General features: G+C 43.1%; 1 protein-coding gene and 1 non-coding gene across 2 annotated transcripts in view; one reads left to right on the forward strand and one right to left on the reverse strand.

Moving 5' to 3' along the window:
* The window catches only part of GARNL3 (GTPase activating Rap/RanGAP domain like 3), a 156436-nt gene that overhangs the window by 62799 nt on the left and 75056 nt on the right, over positions 1-18581 (forward strand). Inside the window, exon 4 of the mRNA XM_022578692.3 lies at positions 10442-10516. Coding sequence (XP_022434400.2) covers positions 10442-10516 — 75 coding nt within the window. The remainder of the gene's footprint in view (positions 1-10441; positions 10517-18581) is intronic.
* Positions 4417-4523, reverse strand: LOC115802730 (U6 spliceosomal RNA). The gene has a single exon (XR_004023263.1). It is a non-coding gene; the product is annotated as a U6 spliceosomal RNA (small nuclear RNA).

The raw sequence follows: 18581 nt of genomic DNA on the forward strand, positions 1-18581 counted from the left end.
GGATGGAGATTAAGAAAGTTATATCTCCCCCCATCCCAACCACACTTTGGTGCACCCAGCAGCTTGGCATATTGACAAAACCATGTTCCCCAGGGTGCTCTGCTACCAGGACCCTTCCGGTCTGTCTCCCTACCTATGGCACGTTGCTTATGAAGACTGCATTTTCTAACGTGGACTTTGTCTCCCTCCCTCCCCACACCTTGCCCAATGTGTTCTTGGAGAGAAGAAGAGGTGCTGGAATGGCTGGGGCTACCTTAAGATGCAGTACCTGTGCAGTAAAAGGATGATGCCCGATGTTTTATTGTTATTCTTCATATAGACCCAGTGTTTCTTAGCCCAAAGGAGGTGGTGAAGAGAAAAATAAACTGCCATCCAGCTTTCTGTAATGACCACAGATTTGCTCTGTTTTGAGCAACAAAGTCAGTGACCAAATATGTTTCCCAGTTCTTTTCTCCATTGGCCATACAGTAGGTAGAAAATGTCCTGATATTTTGGCCATTGGGTGATCAATCAGTCTTCAGACTCATGAATTGTCATCTTTTGTGCTGAATCTTCACAAATATTTTACTGGGAATTTGAGTATCGGGGACTAGTCAGATGTTATTTTAATGAAGAAACCAAGATGGATAGCATTTGAGATGGAGGGTTAGATGACAGTACTCATCCTGACTTGCCTCAGATTTCTCAGTAGAATAGGTGGAGAAGTCATTGCTTGGAAGAAAAGGTGTTTCCGGAGTGGCGATTTGGTGATTGACAAGTCAGGGCCAAGATGGGACATGTAATGGGAAGTGAAAAAGGAATGGATAAAAGAACTGGGGAGTGGTAGTGAAGATCTAGCCATGGTCAAGAAGCATGAGCTTGGCGTAGGCCTAGTCATATGGAAACATGTCTCTTTGAACACAGAAGGGAAGCATGAGGGTTTACTTGGTAGGAGGTGATTGAAAACTGGGACTTGACTTGGTGGGCTTGAGTAGAACTCAACAGTACGAAGGTCTATGTGTTAGTAAATGCAGTGTTGGTGTGATTAACCACAGATCCCCAGCTAGAATGTGTACCGGAAAGAGCCAGTGTGGGTTATAAGTCAGGTACTGTGATGACAAATCTATACCAGTGTGGGTGAGAGCAGGTTTGGGGTCTTAGTAGTGGATGACAAAGCCATGGAGTTAAGTGAGGTCATTAGATTTGAGACAGCTGAAGGACGTGAGCTCAAGACATCAGATAAATCATTGTGATGGACGTTGAGTTTGCTGAGGATGTTGGCCAGAGATGTGGATGATAAGTCTGAGCCCAGATCCGAGGCCTTGGTTGTTCTTTAGCCAACAATTATCTTCCTAGCTGGAGAATCTTCTAACCAATTCAGGTTCTCTGACATGTGCCCTGGCGCTCAGCACTCCAGCTGCCCAACCTCCCAAATCTTTTCTCCACCCCATGGCACAGGGAGAAGAGGATGGAGGTGAAGAGTGGGAGGAAGAAAACATCTCCTCTGGTCCCCGTCTCCACTCCCTTGCCTCTCGCTGCAGACAGCGGAAGTGAACCAGACTGACCAGGAGAAGTGAACCAGGGGCCCGGGAGCAGTACTTGCCAGTCAGGGGATGGCTTATTCCACCCATGTTCAGGCCTTATCTCCCCACCTTTTTTTGATGGAAACATTTTAACTTTCTTTCTTCCTTTCTGAGCCATGCTTTCTAAGTCAGGGGTATGGCTGTGTGTCAGGGTGTCTACATGTCTGTGATTTGCATATGCAAATGGTCTCCTTGACCAGTGTTTGTAGTTTTAAAAATCTACTTATGTTGGAAATCATTTCTCAAAGGTCCTGTACATCTTCCAGAATAAATTGCATTATAGCGACAAAACCTTTGCTCCCCAAGGCAGAGTTGTCCCTCCAGCCTCTGACCGCCCCCAGTGCCCCATCCTTACTTCTGTGCTGTGGCATTTAACCAGGTTATGTGTGATTTATCTGTTTACATGTGTGTGTCTCTCTCTCCCAGTAGGCTCTGTGCTCCTCCAGGGTAGGGATCATGTTGCATTTGTCTTTTTAATTCCAGCAGTTAGTACAGACCCTGAGAAATTAGTTCTCAATAATATCGGAAGAGTGACAAATGTTTAAACAGACCTTCCAAGAGTGTAAATGCAGCACTGAAATGGTTTAACCATACTAACAATAGTCATGGCATTTTATATTAATCATTGTCATATTATTATTAAAATACATATTGTTATAACATGACTGAGCACTTCCTATGTCCAGAAACTATTCTAGGCTCATTCCATGTTTTATATTATTTTATCACTTTTTTTTTTTTGCGGTACGTGGGCCTCTTACTGTTGTGGCCTCTCCCGTTGCGGAGCACAGGTTCCGGACGCGCAGGCTCAGCGGCCATGGCTCACGGGCCCAGCCGCTCCGCGGCATGTGGGATCTTCCCGGACCTGGGCACGAACCCGTGTCCCCTGCATCGGCAGGCGGACTCTCAACCACTGCGCCACCAGGGAAGCCCTTGTTTTATATTACTGAATCCTCTCCACAAGCCTAAAAGTGGCTACAATCATTTTCCTCATTTTAGAGATAGGGAAAATGAAATTTAGAGAGGAAAAATTAAGTGATTTGCCCAAGGTCACACAGCTAGTAAGTGTGGAACTGAGATTTGAACCTGATCAGTTGGGTGCCAAAACCCACACTTGTAACCACTCATTTTAAAGGGAGGAGATAGGGGCGGGGAATGGAAATCTGAAATATTATTTTTAAAGATATAATTTACACAAATTTTAAAAGATTTTTTTTCCTAAGTTAAAATACTGTTTCTGTGACTTATATATACCTGAATGCCAAGTACCCAGTGCATGATAAGCAGAGATCGCAGGGATCCTAGTGCTGCTTAAGGTATGGAAACAGACACCAGCCCAAAGAAACAAAGCAATTCAGTAGAGAGGAAAGAGCCTTTTGTTTTTGAAAATTTATGTATTTGTATTAATTTAGGAAATATTCTCATCTAATTGCCTCTAATATTAAACTAATAATACTTTTATTTACAGTAGTTAATGAATAACACTTTATTCTTCCTTTTTAAATTTTTTCTTTTACATTAATTTGTTAAATCATACAGATGGATATTATTGCTTAGATATTACTTTTTCCCAGAAATAAAACATCTAAGGCACTGAACACTGTTTAGTGTTAAATGAATCAGTTACAGTTTGGCTGAAATTAGAAAGCCTCTACTCCAGATATTAAATTACATGAATTTCCACCGTTTTTAGTGTATTTAACTAACTGAAGGTGTTTCAGCCTGAGAAACTTAATGGATCTTGGTCACACAGAGTTGCGTCAAGGTCCAGCATGTGACAGTCCTGTCCAGTAGAACTTTCCGTGACTGTGGAAATTTGTCATTTGCTCTGTCCAGTGTAGCCATCACCTGTGGCTACTGAACACTTAAAATACAGACAGCGCAACAGAGGAACTGAGTGTTTTTTATTTTATCTCAATTAATTTAAAATTATATTTAAATGGGGCTAGTGGCTCCAGTATTGACCAATGCAGGAACTCTAAAGGAATTCCTCACAGGACCAGGCAGATCCTAACCAAGTGATGATTTGATTTGCTTTTTCCCTTTTCTCTCTTGGGCGCAGTCCTCCTCAGTACCGATCCTTTGGCGTATGACCAGGTTAGAAACGTTAGACAAAATAAAATAACGTAAAAATCATGTCCTTTTTTCTTAGCATTACTGATGTTAAATATATGTTAATTCCCTTCCCCTGAACTTCTGCACCAAAACAAACTCAGAAGAATTCTGCTATTTGTATCTTCTGTAGGGAAACTCTCCCCTGTGTTCCTGGTGAGTGAGGGTGTGGCTGGCAGGTGGAAATGGGGCCCTTCCCCTCCTTGAAGACCCTCTGAGCCAGGACTGCCTCTGTGGGGTGTTGTTCTGACAACCTCTCCAGTTCTACAGTTATTGGTGTATTCAGGTTTCTTCTTCTCCCTAAAAGAATCTTCATTATGTATATTTTCCTAGAAAATTTCCATTTCACTGAAGTTTTTGGTAATAGTCGCATAGTCTCACATGGTATTCTCTCACACTTTTAAAAATCTCTTTTCTTCTTAGCAACTATATTTTCTTTATTATCACTCTGTGTATTTGTGTTTGTCTTTGATTTTTATTTATTTCTTTATTTTATAGAAATATAGTTGATTTACATTATTGTGTTAGTTTCAGGTGTACAGCAAAGTGATTCAGTTATATATATGTGTATATATACACATTTATGTATATACAGGTATATATATATTTTTTCAGATTCTTTTTCATTATAAGTTACTACGAGATATTGAATATAGTTCCCTGTGCTATACAGTAAGTCCTTGTTGTTTATCTATTTTATACATGGTAGTGTGTATCTGTTAATCCCAAACTCCTAATTTATAAAAATATGGAATGCTTCACAAATTTGCATGTCATCCTTGCTTAGGGGCCATGCTAATCTTCTCTGAATCGTTCTAATTTTAGTATACATGCTGCCAAAGCGAGCACTCTTTGCTTTTTAGAATCAGACTTGCTGGCCATCTCTTGGATGTCAATTCTACTGCCTTTCTAAATCTGTAATTTCTGCTCTGATCTTTTATTGATTCCTCCCCGCTGCTTTCCTTGGGTGTATTTCATTGTTCTTTTTGTACCTTCTAGCAGTTAAGGCTTTAGTTCATTGTTTTTATTCTTTCTTATTTAATGACGAAATCATTTAAGGATATGAATTTTCCTGTAAATACAGCATCTATTGCATTATCTGTTTTGATAGGTACTGTTCTTGTTGATGTCTGGATAGTGTCCAATTTTAGTTTTCCTACTTGACCCAAGAGTTTTTTCAGATGTATATTTTAAAATTTCCCACTTTTTTATCCTTTTGACCCTAATTTCTCATTCAGTTGCACTATACTAAAAAAATCATCTGTATAGTTTCTGTTTTGCAGAATTTATTCATGCTTGCTTTTATCCAATATTTGATCAGCTTTTTAAACTTTAATAGATTTTCTTAAAAGGTATGTATTCTCTGTTTGTACCTTGATAAATTCAGTGTATGTCTATTAAATCATGCTTATTAATTTTATTATTTGATTCCTCTATAATTCCTTACTATTTCTTGCCTTGACCTATCAGAGAGAAATATACTAAAATCCCCCATTATAATTATAATTTTAGAAACTCCATCTATTTATAAGAGTTTTGTTTTATAATGAGTGCCTATAATTATTATATTTTGGGAGTGAGTAGATCTATCTATCCATGTACCATAACTTTTTTTTTTTTTTTTTTTGTGGTACGCGGGCCTCTCACTGCTGTGGCCTCTCCCATTGCGGAGCACAGGCCCCGGATGCGCAGGCTCAGTGGCCATGGCTCACGGGCCCAGCCGCTCCGTGGCATGTGGGATCCTCCCGAACCGGGGCACGAACCCGTGTCCCCTGCATTGGCAGGCGGACTCTCAACCACTGCGCCACCAGGGAAGCCCCTGTAACTTTTTTAATGATATTTTTTTCCTAAGTTCTACATCTGATTTTATTATTCCCTCACCATTTTCTCCCCAACTTACCATGAATATTTTTTACTTTGCCTTTCTTTTTCAGGATTATCTTATTGTATTTATTGTATTGTTTTATTTTATTATCTCTTGCAGCTAGTTGGATTTCATTTGTATTTCCAATCCTTGAGTCTTTCTTCCTTTAATAGAGGAGTGTAGCCCATTGATATTTATTGTAATTATCTGTGCTGTTCTCTCCAATGACCTCTAGGAGGTGTTCCAGACTCCCCATTATCCACTTCCTCATTTTACCCCTCTCCCTCACTCCATCCTTTAGGAGTACAGATCTGGACTGATCAGATAAAAAATATCTTACTGATCACTGAACTCCTGGGTAGGCAGAGCACTTGCAAAGGTCAGAGCACATGTGGGAATGTCCTTTTTGGACATTTCTCCTGAAGAATAACAAAGGGCCAGGTATACTCCTGTGTGAGGAGACTGCCTGACTCCCTCCTCTCTGCTGGCTTTGGAGGGGTGAGATCTCAGATTGCCTTGCTCTCTACTTTGTTTCTAAACCTTTCGGGCTGGTCTGCAGTAAATAAAGGCATTCTCTAGTTGTGGTCTAGCTCATTAGTAGGGGACCTTACCAGAGGGTAGTTGGTCTACGGAATGATTTGGTTGGCCTTGGGTTCTCTGCCCAAAGACCATCTTAACACCCCAGTCCATTATTCCTTGCATTTTTCTCAGGTATGTCCTCTGTGTTTTTGATAATCATTTTCCTCTATTTATCTCAAACTGATATTCTAATCTACTCTTTTGGGGGTATTTTCTTCTCACTGTCTAATTTTGAATTCACTGTGGTCACTGTGAAATGTGGTCTACATTTCAAAATTCAGAAACCATGCTTTTACATCAGAAAGCTGATCACAGATTGTTCCATATTCATAGATCAAGTATCCTCCCAAATTATTACAATTAATGATGGCCTAAAATTTCCTTGTGCTTTTTGTAGTAAATTATATTTCCTAGAACATTTGCTCATATACCTCAAGTCAGTTTCCACATTTTAAATTATGGACTTGTCATAGGTTTAATGATTTTTTCTTTGTTCTTCCTTGTAGGGTATGTTATAGGGTATATAGTTGGCTTAGAACATCAAAATGCAGTTAAAAACAAGTGTATTTCTCTGTCACATTGAGCCAAGCATTTTAAGTTGTTGGGTGGCTGTGCCCCACACATTCAGGCTTGGGATGAACCCACTGTCTTCAATATGGACTTCGAGGTGTCTCTGGTCATTGAGGTTTAACCAGTGGAGGGAAAGAGCACGTGTGGGGGCACCTCCCCTCTCTAAAGGGCTGGGATCCCTGCATGCCCCTGGGACTTTGACCCACCTGCAAGTGGGGAGATGAAGTCAAATGGCCACCTTGAGGGAACTGTGGTCTAGCCATGTGTCCGGCTACAATTCCATTACTGTGGAAGATGGTGAGGATGGATTTTGGTGGCAACCAGAACTCTGTACCACGTGGAAAGAGTCGGAGGAGAGGGCTTCTTGGTTGTGCAGTACTGGACATTCAGATGGGTTCTAGTAGACATTGTGTCATTCCTGAGTCAAATCTCCTTCCAACAAAGCGAAGAGTTTATAGATTTTTAATAGTTTTAATTGGCCAGATCAAAGGCTTATGAGGAATAATAGAAAGAAAACTACTGATAGAAACAGCTTCTCTGCTGTGTTAAAAGGATATTTTCTTCCTGGAGTGTTATTTTTTTCAGCCCCTCATTCGCTGGAGCACTGTCCGCTTTCACATCAGGTGGTGAGCCAGTCCTCATCAGCACCAGCCTCCACGGCACCCTCTGGTTTATTTAGCCAGCTGCCCGAGCCAGCTGGGGGTTGGGGGGTGCGGGGCAGGGGAGCCCTGGGGCTGCCATTCCACTTGCCAGCGAGAGTCACTTCCCCAGTGTGACTGGTAGGTCTCTTTCCCACCTACTGCCCGAATACCCACCTTCACCTCAGACAGGCCCTGCCAGCATGAGCTCAGGAGTGTTAGTTTGACCTTAGTTGGACTAAGTTACTACTCAGGCTGCCTTTCCCTTGCAAATGGTGATTCAAGTGATTTGGTCCGTCCTTCACCTTGGTCTTTCTTTCATCATAGACCTGGTAGAATCTCTTTGAAATTTCTTGGGTGAGTAATGAACCTTCTTGGTTTCCGGGGCTAGAGTAGATCTTTCCCCCAGTCTTATATCCCTTTGGTCATTTCCACAGGGATTTGGCATTCATCTGTTCATGGATTTCTTGTGTAATAAATATTTAGTGAGTATCAATACTATGTCAGGCAGTGAGCATAGCTCTGGGGATGCAGTGGTGAGAAAACCATCATCTTCCTGGAGCTTCTCAGTGAGAGTGGAGGGGGTGCGTGAGGAGAGACAGGCATGAATCAGGTGATGGCACAAAGGAATGGCAATCAGGACACTGAGGCCCTCTCTGAGACTTGCAGTGGGAGCTTTTCCCGGGCAGTGAGGTCAAGGAAGGTGTCTGAGCAATGGCGGCTGTGGTGAAATTGAATGATAAGGAGTTCACGAGGGGAAGCGGGGAGAGGAAGACCTTCCAGGTGAGGGGGTCCCGTGCGTGCATGTCCTCTGGTGGGAAGGAGGGGGATGCCAGGATAGAGATGGGATCGTGGGACAATCAGATTCGCAGTTGCCAAAATCCCGTGCGCTTTGATGTGAAGAGTGGTTTGGAGAGAAGCGATGGTGGGTGGATGCACAGGCCAGTTAGGAGATGGTTGCAGTCACCCAGGGGAGAGATGAGTGACCTGATGGAGATGGTGGTGGTGGCGATGGTGACGGTGATAGAGTTAAACATGTTAGACTAAGGCAGGAGGTCAGGGTCTTCATGGATTTTGTGATTATAGTTCAGAGGGAGCTAAATTCTTTCTAACCATCAAATCATTAAACATGTCCTTCCTTTCTTCTTCTTGAACCTTTCAATCAAGATAAGCGATAAACTTCTTGTTCTAATCTCAGCAAAGGAAAATGGAATCATAGCCTGTGCCTAGCAGTGTCTGGAATATAGTCCACCACTATTTATACTTGTTATGTGAATGGATGACTGAATCAGTGAATGATGGTCAGCTCTTCTCCCAAGCCTTTAAGTCCTGCATGAGACTGGCTATAGTGAGGACTATATTTACCAACCTCTAATACAGGGATGTGTGTGTCACCCTCTCTCTTTATACGCCTATGGCAGACATTAGTAATCGATTGCGGCTCCTGGCAACAACGTGTGACAGTACACATGGAGTATTGCCAACCAGGGAAACCCTTCTCAGTCTTGGTGTCCAGAGGTAGATCTGATACCGTGTGACCCAAAGCACCCACCATACTCTGCTATGTGGCTCAAAGTCCCCAAGCAAACAGACACTCATGCAGGACATTCCCAGGGCTTAGAGATCACCTAGCAGGAGCTGAGAGCAAAGGTCAGACCTCTCTTTGGGCAAATTAAATTCTTTGCTCTGTAGCCTCTATTGCCCATCTTCAGTCTATCAACAGTGTAATGATCTGATGATATAAAAGCTAAACACATACATAAAAATCTTCTTCGTAATTGTTTTTAGAAATTATTTTGCAGGATATAGGTTAGGTATACATATAAGTTAGGACCTTATCATGGACATTCCATGGAGGAGGGTTAAGTAGGGTAGTGGCCAGATGAGGATAACAGGCTTCCGGAACCTGACTGCCTGTGTTCACATCCCAGGCCCACCACTGACTTAGATGTAACCTTGCCTAGTTATTTTAACCTTTCTCTGCCTCAGTTTCCTCACTCATAAATGAGAATAATGATAGTACCTACTTTGTGTTGTTTTTATGAGAATTAAATGAGATAACACATGTTAAGGCCAGAGGAGTACATGGCATGTAGAAGCTCTCGATAAATATTAGATACTATTATTTTTGTATTTATCACGGGAAAAGTTTATCAATCTTTTTCAAACAATTTTCCTTAGGAAAAGTTGTAGAGTTTTTCCCTGAAATTTTTCCATTTATTTTCACACTTTCATATCTCTGAAACACGAGTAAAAATACGAGATAATCATTCTTAAGAAATTGTGTATCATTTTACTGGGTAAGACTTGAGAAGTGCCCCTCCGGGCAAGTGTGTTCTAATGGAATTTCTGGGATATGGAAATTGTTGGCAGATCTTTGCTGCAAATTTGTGGGCAGATTTAAAAGGTTAAAAAAAGACATGTCATTTTCCTAAGTTGCTACTGAGAAATCTAGAAGATTTAGGAGAAAGTAAGTTAAATCTTGAGTCAGTGATTTTAGGACTGATGCACCAAGCACTGATTTCTTTTTAACTCATCTCTTTTTAGCACCGAGCTCCTTGAATGGAGACTGCCTATTTGCAAGCATCGCATTGCTGGAGCTAAAATACAGTCTGGCAGCCTTGGAAGGGACTAATTGGCCTTTTGGAAACTGTTTGAAACTGAATGAAGTACAGGAGCTTTCTGTGATGTTAGTAGAGCCTTGAGTTTCTGCCAGCCATTAATTGTGTTTTAGGCTTTCCTGTGAAGGCAGCTGAACTTGAGACTCGGCTTTCGGTGTTGCCATCTGTGAGCTACGCTTGTCCGCGTGTGACGTGGGTTAAGCTTGTAGGGAGCATCACCTCAATGCTTCAGTATTGGAATAAGTTCAAATTTAGATTTGATGCTCTTGTTTTCCACTCTTACGGGTTAGGTGTTCCTCACCCTTCAGCTTCCTAAAGACTGTGGGGCCCACCTGTACGAGGGCGTGGCTGATAGAGCTTCCAAGACTGTTAGCTCTAAGCTGGGCCCTCCAGCTCTCACTGGATTTGACTTACTCGTAGACAGATACAGACAGATGGAAGGGGCGTTGCAAATGGTGACCCAGATTCCTAACTGAGTGCTCTTTTGTCCCCCAGCTTATCTCTAGTGATGCCGATGGAGCCATCCAAAGGGCTGGAAGGTTCAGAGTGGAAAATGGCTCTTCAGATGAGGTAAGGAAGTCTGTGTCAGCACCAAGCCCACAATCATGGTGCCTGTGATACAGCCGTGAGCAGCTTGTGACCCTCTTTCCCACAGAAGACCTGCCTAAGTGGAGCCCAGGAAGGGGTCAGAGGGGCTCTTCAGAGTTTTGCTTGAAGCAAACAGGAAGGGAAAGTGCCATCATTCTTTGTATGGAAGGTGCTATTAATAGAGTGACGCGTACCCTTTGAAAGATCTGTAATAAAGCCAGGTAGACACATGAAGGTGGTCTGCCAGCAATGGGACCGAAGACAAATTCACAGCCACAGCACCCTTTGTGAATGGCCCCTGGAACCCTAGCTCTTACCCTTTGCCAGGCTTGTAGGCTTGGAACTGCCGTGTGAGCAATGTCAGGGTCCAGGAGAGAGACGCAACAATTTACTTTGATTATAAAATGTCATCTTTATTCAGAGAAGACACCAAGAAAGGAGGCCATTCCTGTCTGCCACTGCTTGGGCCCAAGCCCTCCTTCTGGGCTCTGCTGGTCATCCTCGCTATAGGCCACAGGGACTCGCCTTGCTGGCCTTTCTTTGTTAAAACTTCCACTGCCCGCTCCATCCCTTGGAGTCTACCCCCAGAACTGCTGAGTGCTATCTAAGCCCCCCCAGTTTTTTCTTCTTTGCTGCTTCTCTGAGAGGCAGCCCATTGCAGTGCTTCAGCACCCCCAGCTTTGGCATCAGGCAAGCCTGGGTTCAAGTTCCAGCTCCCGCACCTCCTAGCTGTGTGACCCTCAGCAAGTAATCAGCCTTTCTGAAGCCCAGGTTCTTCATCTGTAAGGAGGAAACGGTCTTGGGATTATCGAGAGGATTCAGTGAGCTAAGCTTTTAAAGCTATTAGCGCTCTGCCCAGTGTATAGTGAGAGTTCAGTGAGCGAGAGCTGTAATAGTAATAATGGTTGTTGTTGTTCCCATAAGTGGTGCTGTATGGCCAGCCTTGCCCTCCTGACCACTTCCTTAATCACGTTCTTGGTGATGGGCTATGGATTTAACTTGAAAGCCACAGCATTCAGGAAGTTGTTGCTCATCTTCACCTTTGCCTTAACTTAGCAAAGCCCTTCACCCAGACGTGGTACCCTCACCATTGCTGTGAGGCAAAGGGGGCAGTCCCACCTTGAGCTGGACCCCCAAATAGGTGCCCACATACTTCTTATCCAGAATGATGTCAACTGACCTTCATAGAAGAAAGAACTCCCAGGGAAATTTGCTTCTGAAGCTTAGAAACAGCCCTCCCCAAATGGTCCTGCTCCTGAGACAAGACAGTCTTATCCTCTCAGACTCAAGCAGCCAAGGGTGTCCCAGGAGCTAAGTCAGGAGCAGAAGCATCGAGTCCTCATTCTCCAGTGTTCAGAAAGCTAGCAGCCGCCAGGCCGAGTATCTACTTTGAGCACATAAGTACCGAAGATACCAGAGGTTGCTGTACCTCAGCACATCTTTCTGCTACCAAAATTTTACAGAACTTCAGCCCAGCCCGAAATGAACAAACTGTACTGGCTTTCCCCACCCCACATAAGCACAACTCTGGCCCCTGCCAAGACCAGTGTCTAGAGGAAATCCACAGCTCCCCAGAAGAACATAAATGGAGCCTTCATGCAGCCCTAGGATCACCACGCACTTTGGTTATCAAACACTCCTGCCTGGCCCTGTCACCTGGCCATGCCACATGCCAGAGGACGAGGTCAGGGACTAGAAATCACCTGTGGCGGATCATGGGCAACAGTGGCTCCAGAGTCAGGCTGCTGGGGTTCAAATCATGGCCCCACAACTCACCAACAGTGTGGCCATGGGCGGTTCACTTAACACCTTTAGAACCATTTGGTGGAGTTACTGATTTAACAAATCCTTGTGGTCTGTTGCATTCAAAACACAGTCCTGTCTCAGATTGCTTCTGTGGGCTCAAATACTGTTTTAAATTTTGTTTCCACCAAAGCCACCGAGCATGAGTGCTCCATAGGAGCACCTTGGCTGGGTTTTATATCCATGGTCTTCAGTTAAAAGCTCTGGCCAGTGCCAGCGCCCAGCCTGGTGTAAGACGGTGGAGGAACATGAGACTCAGAGGAAAAAAACCTGGCTTGCTCTGAGTTTGTTAAAGCAGTTAGTGCATTAGAAGGCTCAACACGCTGCTTGAAGTTTTTCAAACCCATGAACAAATTGCAAAGCAATTTCATTACTGAGTTATTTTTCCTTTTATCGTTGCATTGATACAGTATGGATACTAGACCCTTATCAGATATATGATTTGCCAAAATTTTCTCCATTCCTTAGGTTGTGTTCTCACTTTCTTGATTGTGTCCCTTGAAGCATAAAAGTTTCTTAATTTGCTAATATCTAGTTCATCTCTCTTGTCTTCTGTTGCTTGTGCTTCTAGCGTATCTAAGAAACCATTGCCTAACCCAGGGTTGCTTGGTCACTTTTTAGAGTTTCCTCTTCCCTTCGGATAATGTCAAATTTGTCTTTTATTTCTTTAAACATAGTCAGTATAACGGCTTTATTATCTGTGACTGATAATTCCAATATGTGAGGGCTTTTGTGGCCCTCTGTCCGTTAGATTTTTCTCCTGCATATTCTCATGATGTACTCTGCTCCTCTGTGTGCTTGGCTGCCTGATTGGGTGCTGTTTGTTGTTCTTGAAGATGACTTTTTTAGGAATAATATAAGGCTTAGGATGCGTTGCCTTTTGGTACAGAGTGTGATCCTGTGATTTATAATAAGAAATACATATTTGGTCTTCGTACCTCTTCCTGGCACAGAGCTCCTAAAACCCTCGGAATTTTCTAAGTAATGAGAGTGATCATGGTGTCTTTTGTTATGTTAATAAGTGACTTCTGGAAAGCCCCTAAGTTTCCTAAGGATGGGGGCTGGTCACCAGAGGAACCAACCACGTGATTAGAGGGTTAGCGCTTCAGTCCAGCCCCAGCCTCCTGGGAGGGGAGAGGGGCTGGAGAGTGAGTTCAATCCCCAAAGGCCAATGATTTAATCAGTCGTGCCTATGGGATACAGCGTCCATAAGAACTTGAGAGGGCAGCGTTTAGAGAGCTTACAGATGGGTGAATACCTGGAGATTCCAGAAGAGTGGCCGGCTCGGAGAGCATGGGCGCTCCACACCCCCTCCCACGTCCACGTACCTTGCCCCATGCATCTCTTCCATCTGGCTGTTCCTGACTTATATCCTTTTATAATAAACTAGTAATCTAAGTAGTCAAGTGTTTCTCTGAGGTCTGTGCTCTAGCAAATTAATCAAACCCAAGGAGAGGGTCATGGGAACCTTCAATCTATAGCCAGTTGATCAGAAGCACAGGTAATCACCAGGATTTGCAGTTTGCAGCGGAAGTTGCAGACGTCAGAAGCAGTCTTGTAGGACTGAGCCCTTAACCTGTGGGATCCGACACTGTCTCCAGGTAGACAGTGTCAGAATTGAGTTGAATTACAGGACACCCAGCTGGTGTCGGAGAATTGCTTGGTGGTGTGGGGGGAAACCACATATTAGAATTGGTGTCAGAATCAGAGGGAGGGTTTGCATTTGCTTTTGCCAGACACCTTTAAACTAAAGCTCCAGCTTGAAACTTTTCAGACCCTTTAAGCCAAGATACAGGATGGAGCTGCAACTTTACATGAGGCTGGCTTGTGGTCACAGCACCCCAGAGACACTCCTCCACTCAGCACTGTGGCAGGCTTCCTTGGAGTCTTTGGGGTAGAGGTGGTTTCTTCCGGTTCACTCTTTTCTTGAATGTGTAACCCTTTGGGGTCCCAGCTTAATGTGGTATGGGTCTCCTATAGACCTACCTACTTCAGTGGATCCTGGGGGTTTGATTCTTTGCCCTCTTGCCTCTTGAGGTCACCAAAACCCAAGAGTAATTTTGCCAGGATCGATAGATATCTTCAAGCTAAAGAGAATTTCCATGCTCCACTTACCTCTCCGGGTTCCCACTTGCCTTTGTTTTGACTGGTAATTCCTTACTACCTTGTAAGCTCTCCAGTGCTTTTAAGGAGATGACTTTAATATTTGTCTAATGCTTTTAGTTTCTTCAGTGGGAGGTTTGGTCGAATAACCTAGCTCACCATTACCAAAAACATAAGTTATATCAGGAGCGCTATTCCTATAATACATCAAGTCATTCATTCAGCCCACACGCAGGATCACTTCTCGGTGCCAGACCGGCTGAGCGCTGGTGATGCGGGAATGAATAAGACTGCTGACTGCTAAGGTCCCTGCCCCCGTGGGCTCACAGACGGGCAGGAGAGTGGCCAATAAATAACACAGGTACATAGGATGATTGCAAATTCTGGTAACTCCTGTGGAGAAAACACACAGGGGGCGTGTCATAAGGACGTCACGGTGAGGCCCAGGCTCCGAGCAGTGCTTCTCAGACTGTGTGTGGTGAAGGGCCTGCTTTTTTATTTCCAATCTGTTGCAGGACTCTCTGTGGTCCTACTATGTATGACCGGTTTGCAGCACCCCCTCATACAACTCACTACCAAAATCAGTAACATCTGGATTGGTCTGGGTTCTGTTTAGGGAAGCTAATCCCCTAAGACTTGCTCTCCACTGCTGTCTACTTCATCACAGACTGTTGGCAGATCAGCAGCCATCTGTGGACCACACCTTCCTGCCGTAGAGTTCATCTAGGCCCATCCTCCACCCAAGGCATGAACCCCTGCAACAACTTTACCAACAGTTAGCTCCTCTGTCCCTGCCTGAATATATCTCCAGCGAAGGGAAACTTGCTCCGCCCTTGATAGGTTTTTTCCTCGGGACACCAACCAGTTCCATCACCAACTAAGTCCCCTACAATTCCGCTCAATCCTGACCATAACCCCCTGGAGCTAGCGTCAGACTCCATTGGTTTCAGGCTCAGCTCCACATGCTGCCCTCACTTCAGACACCGGTGGCAAGTGTCAGGTCCCCAGGGCACCCACACATCTGTCTAACTGGGCTGCAAAGTTAGGGCTTCCCATAACCCCCCTCCTCGGGTTCAGTAATTCATTGAAATGACTCACAGAGCTCTGGAAAGCACTTTACTTACCATACCCACTTATTACAAAGGATACAACTTGGGAACAGCCAAATGGAAGAGATGCAGAGGGCAAGGGATGGGGAATGGGGGCACAGAGCTCCCCTGCCCTCTTTGGGCGCACCACCCTCCCAGCACCTCGATATAGTCGCCAACCCAGAAGCTCACATGGGTATGGTTGATTCATTCATTCAATCTCCAGCCCCTCTCCCCTCCCGAAAGGTTGCAGGGTGGGGTTGAAAGTGCCAAGCTTCTAATCAAGCTTGGTCTTTCTAGCTACCGGCCCCATCCTGAAGCTAGCTAGGGGCCCACCAAGCGTTGCCTCATTGGAGCAAAAGATGTTCCTGTCACCCTTATGTCTCAGGAAATGCCAAGGGTTTTAGGAGTTCTGTGCCAGGAGCCAGAGACAAAGCTGAAATATAAATTTCCCATTATACCACAGCCCTAAAGTTACTTCCATTTTTCGGCATCTCTCATCGCTAGAAAGTTCTTTTTATTGAACAGAACTCATCTGTCTATATTTTCCACTCAGAGTTTCTATTTATGGTTTCTGGAGCCCATAGTGTAAGGCTGAGCCTTCTTCAGCATGGTAGGCCTTTAAGCATTCCAAGACATCTGCTGTTTTTCTCCTAAGACATGGACTCAGTTCCACTTATCATCACACTCCCTGCTGCTCCTTAGACACATGTGAGGTGGTTAATGGACCTTTTAGGTGGAAGTGCTCGGAAGTGAACACCTGGCTCCAGGTGCGCCTCACGGCCACAGAGTGAGGCCGGCTCATCCCCTTCCTTGCTGTGCACACGCTCCTCTTTTCATGAAGCCCGAGGACTCATTACGAACCCACGATGTGCTACCCCCAACTCCAGTCTTTTTCACATGTGCTGTTATTTAGCTGTGAGGCAACATCATGGTATAGTGGAGACAGTTTTGGAGTCAAGCAAACCTGGGTTCAGACCTCAGCTCTACCACTTACCAGTTTATGACTCAATGTCATGGAACCTCAATCTCCTACTGGGTAAAAAAGAGAGAGAATTCCTACTTTGTAGCACCTGGCCTTCTCCACCCTTTACTTGTACAATTTGTATTTGTACCTAAATGTAGGATTCTGCAGAGTCCACACTGAATTTAATCTCGTTAGAGTGTCCTGTAATTGCTAATTGTCAAGAGGTTTTTTTGACATCTTGATTCTGTCACCTGTCCTATTAGCTAACCCAGTGAGAATCTTTATATTACCTTCAGATGTGCTTATCCTGCCATCTGTGTGCTCATTCAGATTATTAATTAAAATGACTGTGACCCTCGGGTAGATCCCTGGAAACCTCCCTTACAGCTTACTTGTATGTATCAATTAGTATATGGTGGAGCAGAGGGGACGATCTTTCAGCTTTTTATAGATCTCTTCCTTAGCATGGGGAGGATTCTCTTACACACTGTTGGGGGATATGTAAATGAGTTTGGGGAAGGCAATTAGCAATCATTAAAAATGTGTATACCATTTGACCAGCAGTTCTACTGCTGGGATGTGTATTGTAGCGTTATTTTAAAATAAAAAAATAAAAACACTTGGAAAGAACATCAGTTTCCATCAGTAGAGGAATGATTTTGAAAATTATGATTTAGACACTGGAATGCTTAGTAGCTGTTAGAAAGAATGAGGTACAGGTAAATGTAATACCATAGAAAAACATTTACCATACAGTGCTAGACATAAAAGCAAGTTCCAGAATGATTCGTATGACATCATCCCATTTCCTTAAACACAACAAAAAAGATAAACTTGCTTGTCAATATTCAAGAAAATTTCCAAAAGGTTACCTAAGAATTTAATAGTAATTGCTTCTGGAATGGAAATGGGAGGTCAGGAAAGAAGTTAGAGGACCTTAACTTTCTACCCTTTTATGTTTACATATTTTACACATCTATACTCAACTGAAGTGTTTAATTTTTTTAAAAAACTATGTAGTTGTTAAAAGGAACAAGGTAGATCTGTAAGTACTAATAGAAATATTTCTAAGATTTCTTTTTTTAGTGAAAAAATAAGTTTCAGTGTAATACCTATAAAACTATCCCATTTATGAAAACAGATTATGTGTGTATATATACATATGTATGTAAATATACGTATATGTATGTGAATGTGTATACATATGTATAGACACATTTTTGTAAATGCATAAAAAGACCTGGGACTATCCAAACCAATCTGGTAACATGGTTATTATATGGCAAGGAAGTAGATTAGGACATGGGGGTTGGGGGGAAAAAAAGCATTTTAATTTTTATATGATTTAACTTTTTTCAACCAGCTTATATTTATATTTGCAATTCAAAAATTTTTAGTTTTTTTTTGAATCCATCTTCTTTATTGTCAGTGTTCTTTCAGCAATTTAACCTAGAAAGTGAAGGAAAGTCAGTTTAAAAGCATTCATTCATTAATTAAACTCACTCTGGAAGAGACTCTGAAAAATCACAAGCATTATATAAAACTATGGATCTCGTTTGTAGCCTGAGTGCTTGTGTTGTGTGGACTCCCTGCTTAAAGTCAAATATTAGAGAACATTCAGATAAAATGGGGGTGTTATACATGGATTTTGATTAAATTCTCTTCACAATATCCTGGCCATATACAGTCTTCATCCTTCACATCCCACAAGTATAAATGTGGTTAAACAAAACAAAACAAGGAAAGCAACAAGGAGCTTTTGTGGGCTTTGGAATTTGATGCAAAAATGATTCAGGATTTCTCAGTCTCAAGACTCATTCAACCCTGTGGGCGTGTTCAGGCACATCTGCAACACAGAAGAATTTGAGTTCATTACTGCATAATACCTTTGAGCAAATGATTATCTAAAAGGGATAAAATTAGTGTGGGTGTTTGCAATGTTAAACTTTGATTGTCTGGAAAATGTGCTCATCAGAATATTTCCTCCTAACATTCTTGTTGATGTCAAGTAAATACTGTGTTCCTGTGTAACTGTCACCTTAAAATGCTATAGGAAGTTTCTGCATCTTTGAAATCCTCTATAAAG

Source organism: Delphinapterus leucas, chromosome 6, assembly GCF_059928025.1.
Source record: "Delphinapterus leucas isolate spDelLeu-1000000601 "Yukka" chromosome 6, BTC_Dleu_Yukka2, whole genome shotgun sequence".
Lineage (NCBI taxonomy): Eukaryota > Metazoa > Chordata > Mammalia > Artiodactyla > Monodontidae > Delphinapterus > Delphinapterus leucas.